Source organism: Plectropomus leopardus, chromosome 1, assembly GCF_008729295.1.
Source record: "Plectropomus leopardus isolate mb chromosome 1, YSFRI_Pleo_2.0, whole genome shotgun sequence".
NCBI classification, from domain to species: domain Eukaryota; kingdom Metazoa; phylum Chordata; class Actinopteri; order Perciformes; family Serranidae; genus Plectropomus; species Plectropomus leopardus.
Genome location: NC_056463.1, coordinates 34054681 through 34067519, shown reverse-complemented (window position 1 = coordinate 34067519; position 12839 = coordinate 34054681). Strand labels below are relative to the sequence as shown.

Below are 12839 nucleotides of genomic sequence, written 5' to 3'. Positions count from 1 at the left end.
CTTAATTTCCTCTGTTCTTTTATACACAGTTTTTCTTAGCTTTGTCAGTATTTGTTATTTCAACAGTTGTCCCCAAAGATAAAATCAAATCAGTGATCAAACAATCAGTCAATGAATTGTATCTCGACATACATACTTAATTCCAGCATAATTCTCACCAGAATGTACGTGTGTATTTACCTCTACAGATCTGGATGAGTCCTACCACTATGATGAGTACCAGAGCGAGGAGTTTTCCGACAGTGAAAACATCCTGGATCCTTGTCGCCCAGCGCACACTGGAGCAGTTCACCCAGGTCAGGAATACTGCAGAAACACACAACACATACGTACATGCAGATACTATAAATCATTTGAAAGCGTCACCTTTCTGACAGGCTTTGGCTTATAAATGCAAGGCTTCTTACAGCCCAGTGTAACACATTAGTATCACCCCTACTATATTAATTTCCTCTCCTAATATCAAAAGAAATAAATACACTTTTATGAAATAAAACTATAACCTAGCTTGATTAGTGGACTACATGCATTCTGCAGCATCTTTCATAAATAGGTTAAAGCTTAAAGTCTGTTCGTTCTCACACTCCACATTGCTCTCATCAGCACACAGAGGTAAAAGAAAGAAAACATTTTTCCTTTCAAAACAGACAGAAGTCCATGGAATTTAACACTTCCTACTTCCTGTTTCCTCCTAGTATAGAGTGTCTTTGTGTGTGGGTGTATGCCCCTGCTCCCTTTGCCCACTGACCCTCACACTGACCCTCAGTTTGCGTGTTTGCGAGTGCCACCAATACAAGGGCTGGCCAAATTCCAAGTGAGCCAGTCCGAACAAGTGCAAGTGGCTCTCCAGTTGCCCTCAAACTCAAGTGCAGGCTTGCAAGTAAGACGTAACGCAGTAGGAAGTGTGAGTCGGGTGAACAGCAGAGATGGAAAGACAGAGAGAGTAAACAAGACTTTTGTGTTGTACTTTTCTTCTTTTAAGTCTCAAAGGTTTGCAATCTTACATTACACTATACATTATACTACATATTTGAGTTTGAAAAACAGTGTACTTTGAGTGTGATTCAGTCAGACAACTCAGCTGTAAATGTAGAATATATATACAGCATTAAAATTTGACATCTCAATTCTGACCTTGTCGCTTCCCACAAGGAAACATCAAGATCAGCCCAGCCTATTCTGTAGGTGGATGCTATCAGATAGGGTTAGGTATGTTTGGTATGTTATGCAGCAAGAGGAGTATTTTATGTGACATAAAAAGTAGAGAAAGCAAAATATTAAAAAAAAAATAATGAAAGATATTAAATGTATGTTGTTCTGTCTTTTTAAAGGTTCCATCTTATAAAAAGTCAGATTTTCATGTACGTATTTCTACTAAAAGTCAGGTATAGGTGCTGTATGAATACTGTTAAGTATCTAAATGCTCAATCCATCATATTCAGAAACTGTAACTTTAAACAAGCCATAAAGATTTCCATGAAGTTGTGATGTCACAAATATACTATATAGACTTGGGCTGCCCTGTGAAAGTCAGAGATTCGAATCATCAGTCAGAGACCTCAGTCAGCTGAGACTGCTCCAAGTCGAGCAGTCTTTTTTTTTTCTGTGCAGTGTGGGGACCAATATGTCCCCACATTTTCCTGCGGAGTGAGTGCTCTTGACTTTCACGCTACTCTTTGGCACAAGGAGCTGCAGACATGCAGGCAGCTGCATAGGTGAGGCCTTCTTCAAGCTCAACAATCATTGATCCAATCATGGTCGTTGATCTTGACGAAGGCCTAAGGGCCGACACCTCATCATCAAAATAAAAGAAATGCATATGGAGCGAGCGTGTGCGACATACTGTGTATACACACTTGCATGTTTGGTGAATAAGTATCTGTCCACAATTTAATACCAAATGTATGTCATATCAATTGCTGTCACTTTCTGATGGCCTTTACTTTTGTGAGACTATTTTTTTGTTTTCTTGTCTGTATTACAGCTCGCAGCAACCTGTTGGTTTGCTTTGCCACATGAGATGAGATGAGATATGATGAGATGAGACTTAAAATTGAATTAATTTCCATCCATCTCTATACATTGCAGTACAGGACACAGAGGAATGAAATTGGGTTCCTCTGGTCCGAGCGCAAAACAAAAAAAAGAACAAATGAGCATAAGCTGCAAGTAACAAGATATAAAAACAGGTAAGAACACAGTATAAGACAAAGTACAAACATTTAGTACTAGGGTTGGGGGAAGTAATTGGTTCTTAAATGCATCACGATGCGGACATGAACCATTCGGCATCGATTCACAAATGTCACTAATCAATGATCTAAATGTTTGTTAATGACCTGATGCTGACAGAACGAAAGAGGAGGAACTCAACTGCAACGGCAGTGCAGTGCCGAGACAGTCTACAGGGCGGCATGTGCTAAAGATAATTTGGAATTCATTTTTACAGAAGGCAGCCGCTGTGCACATTTTAATTTAATCTGCCATGACAAAGATGTGGGGCAACAATAGGAAAATATAAATACAAACAGTCTAAATGTATTTTTATTGCACCACATGTTTGCCATTACACTATACACTTACCCACAATTTTCTTGTCCTCTCAACGAGTGTGTTTCCATGGATAAGAATAACCCGTCTATGATTAGGTTTTTTTAACCTGATTATGCTATGGAGAAATTTTAAAGAAACCAGAGTGTGTAAGAGGCATGTGAATAACCTGATTTCTCTGTTCCCATTTAAACACTTTATCCTGAATGAGATCATAACCAGGATAAGCCTCATAAATGTTTTTAATGTCCATGTAACCACACTCAGTGACATCAACAGGAAACGGTGGTGTAATTCATTCACTTACTGACCATTGCTTGTATTTCACATGCACTCAGACCAGTGCGGCACTTCAAATCAAGAGCTAGAGATTATGAGGCAGTTTAAGCCATGCGGTCTATATGAACTTGAGGCTCTTGTCTCTCAGTTTTCTGCATCTTTTCTTTTGTCTTGTTTCCCTCCCCTTTTTATTTTGTTTAATTGCTCTAAATCCTCGCTTTTACACACAAAACGCTCTCTCTCGCAAGAGTGGCACAGAAGTGCGTGTGTGTGCACGAGCATATATGGGTGGAAGGTGTTATCGGCCATGTCATCCATCACCGGGGCAAGGTTCCCCTCCTACCACAGAAATCTGAACAAACTGCTTCCGCTGGCGCGGGCACACACACATACACACACGTGTGAATGTTTGGCAGGAGGTTTTGGTGGCACTGGGCAGAGCTTTCTCTCCCCTACAACACTGCTGTGTTTTATAGTCAGCTACCCTCAGGGTGTTGCATCCATTTCCGTTCCTGTGTTCCTGTGAAACCCCCCCACACTACCACCACCTCCTCCCTCTACTTCCCTCAGTGTTAACCCTGACAGAAAGGAGGTGCCAGCGGGCTTTGAATGCGACAGCGCAGGTAAATCTGTGTCCTGCCATCACAGCTTCTATTGAAAGCGGCCTAAGCACTAGAATACTAAACTAATTACTGCTTTTACTCTTAATGGATTCTGATCCCAACTTGGTGGAGATTTATCAGGGGGCTTTAACCTCAGGAACGCCTCCCCTTGGTCCAGGATCTGGTCACAGATGTCGCTGAACTGGAAATAACCCTGCAGTCCTGTCTGTCCACCACAAGGTATCTGGCATCAGAATCTGTCCAAATTACAGTAAATCTACAGGATTAACTCCAGCTGAAATACATGCTAAAACACACTAACAACTAGCATAGTATGGTCCGTGATGTAGTGTAGGGGTAGATAAAAGGGAGGCTGCACCCAGCCATCACTGTTAATTTGTCTTTATTCCGTTCCCATTCAGACTTAAATGCTCTTCCTTAACAGAGATGTGGCCAAGAGGGCGACACGCAGACTGTTACTGATAGATGGAGAATCACATAGGTGTATGTTACCTGGTGGTTAAACTGGTTTTGAAGACACAAAAATTAATCTCTATTACCAGTTTTTGTTTGTTTTAAACAAAGATCCCCTGGATGGATTTTGGTGTACAGTGCAAATAACAGACTCTGGAATGACACCCATATCATACCTACTACCTCTCATTTAAATTTGACTATCCTCAGGGGAAAAAAAACATCATAAAGTTTATAACTTCATTGGACTAACAGTGCTTTGATTTGTTCATTTATGTTTCTATGCAATTTTCCTCTCGGGGATGAACTAAAACCAGTTGCTGTAAATCAAATAAAGATTTCGACAGAAACAGGCTTTTTATGTGTCTGTACCAACAGCATTACAGTCTCAGGTTGTCCTTTTGCCTGTCTCATTCTTGTGAATACAATATCTCAAGAATGCTTTGAAGGATTTCCTTCAAACTCGTCCACTCAAAGGATTCAAGAATTTTAAAGAACTGTATTGGTCAAAGGTCAAAGGTCACTGTGACCTCACAAAATACCTTTTTTAGCCATAACTCAAGAACTGGCATGCTGGTTATGACAAATTTTCGTACAAATGACTTATTGAATAAAAATGTTGAAGTGATAGTATTTGTATCCAAAAGGTCAAAGGTCAGCTTTACTGGTACATCATAATGTTGTGAAAAAACACTTTTCTGGACATTATTTAACATCATATTACAAGAACAGAAAAGGAGATATGTGGTCAGATACTAAATTGGTGACTTTAGTCTTGTGCTGCCATCAACTCCTGCCGATTGTATAGATTTTCTTTGCTGCCAGGGGAAAGGATTTGTAGCTTCTTTGAAGCAACATCATTATTTGAAGCAAAGCCAGCCGTCATGCCAGCATATGAGTTTGCACAGACATGGATATTAACTGCTACCTTACTGCATAGGCGGTGACTCTAGTTTTTATCCTGCAATTCTCTGTAACTCTGGTGACATTCTCTTTGTTTTGCTGGCAGGTTTCTTGTAACCATGGTATGTTTACATTTTATTGTGTTCACTTTTTAACAGAGGAGATGCAATGTTGTTACTGTCATAAAAAAAACAACATTTTGATGCAGAGGCAATTTAAACATTGGTTCTCCTTATTGATATTTAATGCATTAGGCTTATGAGTCCATCCAGAACAGCTCCAAGTGAACAGGTGGCATTTACATTTTTGTTTTTATTTTTATAATAGTAACGTAAATAATATTTAATAATAATAATTTTTTATTTTCATAATACAACATATGGAAGAGAAGGGATCAAACCAATATGGGTATTATGTGATGATCTCATTACCCTAGATTTACTTTTTGTTCTTTTTTCATTGAACTACTTTCACTTTTTCATCCTAAGAGCAGCTGTAACTGCTGTGACTCTGCTGACTGACCATGATCCCCCAATCAAACTCTAAAGTAGTTTTGTGCTGCATTCAATATAAAAAGGCCAACATGGTCAGGAAATATGTGGAAGTCTGATATGATATGATTAATCACTCAACCACATCAAAGTGTGATTTGCACATGATGTCTGGATTTATTCTTAGCCTGCGTAATGTGTGCTGCTTGATTTGTTTGTCTCTACGCTCTTCACTGACTGTGAAAGGCACTAGCCTTAGTTTACTGCATAACATCGGGTAAAAGTTAATTCAATCTACCTTTTTTCTGATATCTTCCATTAAAATGAAATGGATGAAGCAGTCTGCATTTTTGTTTGAATACGATTCATAGGCTTGTGAAAGTCGTCCATCAAAACCAGTGAGCAAGATTTTAGATCTGACTGGTCGGAACATAGTACTGCTCCCTCTCTTTCCACCACTGCTGCACCACCACACTGATGTGGCACAAGTGGTGACTAGAAAATCGACTCCCTGCGGCACTGGAATGAACAACTGAAACTGTTATTGCTGGTTCTCCTCAGGAAAAAAGGAAGTAATAATGAGTGTGTGTGTGTGTGTGTGTGTGTCTGTGTGTGTGTTTGTGTGTGTGTGCCCCACCTGCTTTAAAAAGAATAACATCATCAGGTGTCAAGTGACTGATGAGTATGAAATTACTGATATTCAGTCATTTGCAGATTGGAGATATCTATCTCGTAAAAGTGATCAAAATTTGACAGGATAAAGTGGTGTGACTGAGTCAATCTCCTGAAATGGGAGAACTAGGCACATGACTGTGCTGCTGCAGGCTGTCCAGTGCTCCTATTCTTAGAGAAACACTACCAACCCCAACTGGACCTGTCTGGTTCTCACCCACCCCCCACTGACACACACACACACACACACACACACACACACACACACACACACACACACACACACACACACACACACACACACACACACACACACACACACACACACACCACCTGGGTCACTTGTGACCCTCATGCTGTACACTCTGCAGGCGAGGAAGGAGAGGGGACAAATGTCTAGACTGACTCACATTTATAAACCCTTCACTAAGGAAAGTTCAGTTGACATAACAGGGACCTCAGTAAAACTCATTAGTGCAGAACAACATTTAATCCAGTTAATCTCGCTGAGCGTTTGAAACACTGTACAACAAACAATGGAGAATGTTAACAATTTAGCCCTGATAACCAAGACATATTAACCTTTTCTGTCCTAAAGTGAATTAAATCTTAATTTTTGCTAGTTCCCTTTAGGCAGATTATAAGCAATTTCTCAGGTTTTTTTGCTTTTGTGGGTTTATGTATGGTGTGTGCTTTATGGTCCTGAAATTTTCTATAAGTGCATTTATGATGAAAAATACTGCAGAGTGATTCACTGTATGCAGAGCTGTGTAGGCCAGAGGCTAAATGAATGTGACCATGGGATGAAAACAGCGATCTATCCTCTTCTCTCAGTAAAGGCTGTAGATGAGACGAGAAAGGGATCCCTGGTACCTTCCAGCCAGTGCCGCCACTCCTCCAATGCTAGCTTCACTGCTAGCAGTTCCCGATTCCCAATGTCATAATTCCTCTCGCTGGAGACAGACGTCGGGAGAAGAAGGCACAGGGGTGCAACTTCCCATCTTCTGCCGAGCGTTGGGAGAGCACAGCCCCTACCCCCACATCGGAGGCGTCCACCTCCACCACGAACTGCCGGTCTGGGTCAGGGATGAGTAAGATGGGAGCTGAGCTGAAGCGTTCTTTCAGGTGCTGGAAGGCCTTTTCTGCAGCCGTGGTCCAGCGGAACTGGGTCTTGGAAGAGGTGAGGGCAATGAGAGGAGCGGCTACCGTGCTGTAGCCTCGAATGAAACGTCTGTAAAAGTTGGCGAACCCCAGGAACCGCTGCAGCTGCTTCCGTGAGTCAGGTACAGGCCAGGAGGACACAGCGGATACTTTGGAGGGGTCCATTTCCATGTGATTGTGGCTGATGATGTAACCCAGGAAGGCGACAGAAGGGGTGTGGAATTCACATTTTTCAGCCTTTACAAACAGAGAGTTCTCCAAAAGGCGCTGCAGAACCCTCTGTACATGATGAATGTGTTCTTGCTTGGACCGGGAGAAAATCAAAATATCGTCAAGATAGACGAAAACAAACTTATTCAGCATGTCTCTGAGCACATCATTTATGAGGGCTTGAAATACGGCTGGAGCGTTAGTGAGTCCAAATGGCATTACCAGATATTCGTAATGTCCTGTAGGAGTGTTGAACGCCGTCTTCCACTCATCCCCCTCTCGAATGCGGACCAGGTGGTAGGCGTTGCGGAGATCTAGTTTGGTGAAAACAGTGTGGAACCCTGCAACAGCTCGAAGGCAGAGGCGATGAGGGGAAGAGGGTAGCGGTTCTTCACCGTGATGTCGTTCAGACCTCTGTAATCGATGCATGGTCTGAGCGAACCGTCCTTCTTTCCTACGAAGAAAAATCCGGCCCCAGCAGGTGACGAGGAGGGTCGGATGATACCGGAAGCCAAGGACTCAGAGATGTAGGTCTCCATGGCCTCCCTCTCAGGTGCAGACAGCGAGTAGAGACGGCCCTTGGGAAACAGACCCAGGCAGGAGATCGATGGCACAGTCATATGGTCGATGAGGTGGTAGAGAGGTGGCTCTGGACTTGTTGAAGACCTCCCGAAAGTCGAGGGCTTGAAATACGGCTGGAGCGTTAGTGAGTCCAAATGGCATTACCAGATATTCGTAATGTCCTGTAGGAGTGTTGAACGCCGTCTTCCACTCATCCCCCTCTCGAATGCGGACCAGGTGGTAGGCGTTGCGGAGATCTAGTTTGGTGAAAACAGTGGAACCCTGCAACAGCTCGAAGGCAGAGGCGATGAGGGGAAGAGGGTAGCGGTTCTTCACCGTGATGTCGTTCAGACCTCTGTAATCGATGCATGGTCTGAGCGAACCGTCCTTCTTTCCTACGAAGAAAAATCCGGCCCCAGCAGGTGACGAGGAGGGTCGGATGATACCGGAAGCCAAGGACTCAGAGATGTAGGTCTCCATGGCCTCCCTCTCAGGTGCAGACAGCGAGTAGAGACGGCCCTTGGGAGGAACAGACCCAGGCAGGAGATCGATGGCACAGTCATATGGTCGATGAGGTGGTAGAGAGGTGGCTCTGGACTTGTTGAAGACCTCCCGAAAGTCGTGGTAATCAGAGGGCACCCCGGAGAGGTCTGGAGAGGAACTGGAGCTGACAGACGGTGCGGGCGTGACCCTTTGTTGGAGGCATATCTGCTGACAGGAAGGACTCCATGACAGAATCGATCCCGTGGCCCAGTCTATGTGTGGATTATGGCGTCGCAGCCATGGATATCCAAGGATCAGCGGTACGTTGGGGGAATCCAGAATGTGAAACTGGATGGTCTCGTGATGTTCACCTGCCAGGAGCATGGAGAGGGGGACGGTCTGGTGAATGACTGTCCCCAGTAAATGTCCATCCAGTGCATGGGCCGGCACGGGACGAGGAAGGGGAACCTGCTCAATCCCCAGCTGATGGGCGAGTTCCATATCGATGAGGTTGATGTCGGCCCCAGAGTCAACGAAGGTAGCGAGGGTGTGGGACCCCTCTTTCAACAGGAGCTGGACGTGGAACAACGGACGAGGGTTAGGGACAGAGTTCTGGGATCGGCTCAGCAGGATGCCCCTCTCGACTGCTGAGCCCTCCCTTTTACCGGGCATTTGGAGACACAGGCTGGCGTGCCTCTCTCCCACTCCGCCGTTCCCCACAGGCGTGCTCTACCCGTGAGGTGGTTGATGGCGAAGGCGACCCGAGCCCCTTCCGTGGCGAATGTGTGGGGCTGCAGGGCAAACAGGATCGAGCAGTTGGTGATGAATGGATTGCACCCCTCCGGATCCCCGGCATAGCGTTCTGTCGCTCCCACACGCGGTTCTGATGCCATGCTGGGGGAGGGCGTTACAGGAGGAGCGGGAGGAGCAGGGCTTGGAGCAGGAACGGCGTGCTGGGTTAGCGATGTAGCCATCTGTTGAACCTGGTTGGCTAACAAGGTTAGCGCCCGTTTGAGAGCTGATGCGGACTGATGAGCCTCCGCCGCATTGGAGGTTAGCTGAGCCTCGTGTTGCTGGAGCATGCCCTCCACGCGGGCTAGGCGGGACTGCAGAGCAGTGGAGTCTGCTGGGTCCATGACTGGCCAGATTGTACTGAAACGAGTGAGTGTTGGACCCAAATGCAGTACTCTGATGCTCAGGGACGGTTGGTAATAAACTTTATTTAAACCAACACGATTAAAGTCAATACTGCTCAAAGTCAATGATGTGGAAAGTTCGTTCTTCAGGCTGAGAGCCCAAACACAGTCTCTGGGAATCCCACGAAGAGAGGACACGAACCTTGCAGTTGCTGCAGCTGGAGAGCAGGAAGCCCCGTAGCCCGTCGAGCCGACAACACGTGGTGAACGATCGTCGTCGGTTGAGCACAGGGATAGTCGAGGGCAGGCAGGAGTTCCGTAACCAGGAAAGCAGTCCGCGAAGGCAGCAGTACCGATGAGGAGAGAGCAGAAGGATTGTCGAAGCCAGGCAGAGGAGACGTAACCAGGAGAGCAGTCAGGATTCCGAAACGCCGATGCAGAGCACGTGGTCAGGGACGGAAGGCAGGTAGGTACACGAGGAGTCAGGCGAGGAGGGTATGTCGGGGACAGGCAGAGTCGGCGTCGGAAGATCTGGCAGAATATCGCTGGAGAGTCTCGCATAATGCTGAAGAACAATCTGGCAGAGAGTGAGTGTGCTGGAGTGGCTTATATGCAGGGTTGATTGGTGATCAGTTGCAGCTGTGAGGTGAGCAGGCTGTGGAGGTGGGCGTGGTTTGCAGGTGGAGTGAGCAGAGGGAGGGTGAGTGGCAGCAGAGGAGGAGAAGGAGGCAGGTAGGTAGGTATACACCATGACAGTAGATGGTGATAATAACAACCATTCCCATATTTGCAATGGAGGTGTATAGGCCTTACTAAAGATTTTTTAAAAAAGAAATAGGCACCTGTGCTGTATCTGCCACATTTTTAATGTGATATTTAAATAAATAAATTCATGGCACAAATCCATTTTGCCGGTGATCATTTGTGGGCTGCTATAAAGAGCCTCTTGGGCTGATGTGGCCATTGTGCACTTTCTATGATAATGTTGCTATTGCCCAAATGTTAATTTAATTTCAATTTGATTTTATTGTCTTGTCTTTGCCTTTGGTTTCATATACTTTTGATGTTAGTTGGAACATTTTGACATAGCCTATTTTTTAAACTTCTATAGTCTGTTATATGAAAAAAAAAAACAAGAAATACATAAGAAATATGTCAAATATATTTTCACTAGGGCTTCACAATTAATCAAAAATATTATCAAAATTGATATATGACCAAGTGCAATATCCACATTACAGGAGCTGCAAATTATTTGATAAAGGTAAAATGTGTCACAACATACTGCTATAAATCAGTCCCCATTTTAAGAATCATTGCTGTAACCAGATATAAAGGAGTGACATATCTCACTTCCTCTTATCTGCTTTGGTGCAGAGGCTGATGGAGATGTAGTAAAAGACTTATCACACTGTCCATCGCTTTATCTCTTTTATCCAAGATTTTTGTAGGCCTCAGAGGAACATCTTCTCTTCTGGTATCAGTGGACTCTCCCTGCTTTTTTTTAACCATAATGAAGCTTATACTGTATACCAGCTGATCACAGATAGATGACAGCTATCTCACTGTGACTGCAGGTCTGAAATGTGATGCTGTGGACCAGAGAAGAGGACAGAGGCGGTGCCTAGCAGCCAATAGCAACATCAAACAGCCAACCAGAAAGTCAGCTGGCCAATGGGATTCCCCATCATTGATGTGCAAGGTGTCCTGCCCATTTCCTGTTTCCATGGTGTTCAGTGACAGGAGCTTCACGGTAACCACTGAAACAATGCACAATGGCGTAGACACACCCTCTCATTAGCGGCGTTCACAAAGGCTGGCACCATTATACAGTCTGACACTGATACTGACACACAAACTCGTACCACACTCAAGAGAACAACACATTAAAACACTCACACACAGAGTAGGCCTCTGGCCTAACCAGGCTGCAGTTATAGCATTCTGTTGCCAAAAATAGTGGAGGTCCACCGCCAGCATGCTCTGCAATTGCTAACTCCAGCCCAACACATGCACATGGTCGCAGGCACAGATACACAGCCCTCTCCTGTCAGGCCCCCGTTTCTCCATCCAGTTCAGACAAGACCAAACTGGCTGGCTTGTTGAACAGATACATGCACAGTCTGCCTTTGCCACTGGCTATTTTAATACAGATTGCTGTACTGTACCGCATTTTAAGGAACAGCTCTAGTCAGATTAGAGGCTGTAAAGTAGAGCACAGCGCTTGAAAAGAAATCATCAAATGACAATGACAGCCGTCAGCACACTATGAACTATCACAGTATCATAATATCTTCAAGGCATGAGATCAAAGTGGTTGGATTTGGTTTGCAGAGGGGTTTTTTTTTCACCCTTTGTAAATATGTGGCTTTTCCCTTGTTTTACATTCACCAACGAGCTGCTCACTCCCAACACGTTGGCTACTAGGTGCTCAGGTCTATCCTGCTGGATGGACACTCTGTCTGGACAGGGACTATTTCTGCTTTCTCCTGTCTCTCATTTGTTTTCCCAGCACCTATTTTTAATCTACCATCATTCATTGCTCAATCAGTATTTCTGCCCTGACCTTTTCCTCCAAGATCAGTTGCTCATAAAGATGACATAGAAAAGGAAGATGGTTTGATGTTTACCTCACTGGGAGTCACTCAGGGTCAAACAATCAGGTGACCTGAATGTCTGAAGCAGCAGACGGTTTGATACTGTGAACCAACATGTCATGATGACAGAGACTGAAACCGCAGAGGCAGCAAGCAGCCAACAGGAATGCAAACTGCAAACAAGTCCATCAACAGCTCCATCAGCAACTCATCCTTTTACTCAAACATTATGGAGTCAATTCACCTGACAAACTTGGCAAATATCAACTGGCCTGTCAGTTTGGAAACTGATCATTGACAGTCAATCAAAAATCTGTTTTCATACCAACAAGGCAACAGTTTTGTACTTAAGCATTTCAGAGGAGCTGCTTTCTAGCTGATGAATGGTTTGCACTAGGGGTGGGTGATACAGCCTTCAAATAACATCACAGTATTTCAGGTTACTTTTGCAATAGCAATATTCCAGTATTATTGGAATAATATAATCATTTTCTTTTCAACCCAAAATAAATAAATAAATAACAAAAAAACAACCAAACCAACCTACCAAACAAACTTGTATCCGATACACTAATATTCAGATATAGTCCTAGAAACAACTAGCCAGGCTCTGCCCAAATATAACAACATCCGCCAACCAGCAACCCTAATTACCAGCACCTCCCTATTGCCACGCTTTATGCTATGCTAACCTTAGCTAAGCATCACCTGAACGGACAA

General features: G+C 44.4%; 1 protein-coding gene across 1 annotated transcript in view; it reads right to left on the bottom strand.

Moving 5' to 3' along the window:
- The window catches only part of slc7a10a (solute carrier family 7 member 10a), a 30231-nt gene that overhangs the window by 7045 nt on the left and 10347 nt on the right, over positions 1-12839 (bottom strand). The window contains exon 4 of the mRNA XM_042484249.1: positions 181-306. Within this exon, the coding sequence (XP_042340183.1) occupies positions 181-306 (126 nt within the window). The remainder of the gene's footprint in view (positions 1-180; positions 307-12839) is intronic.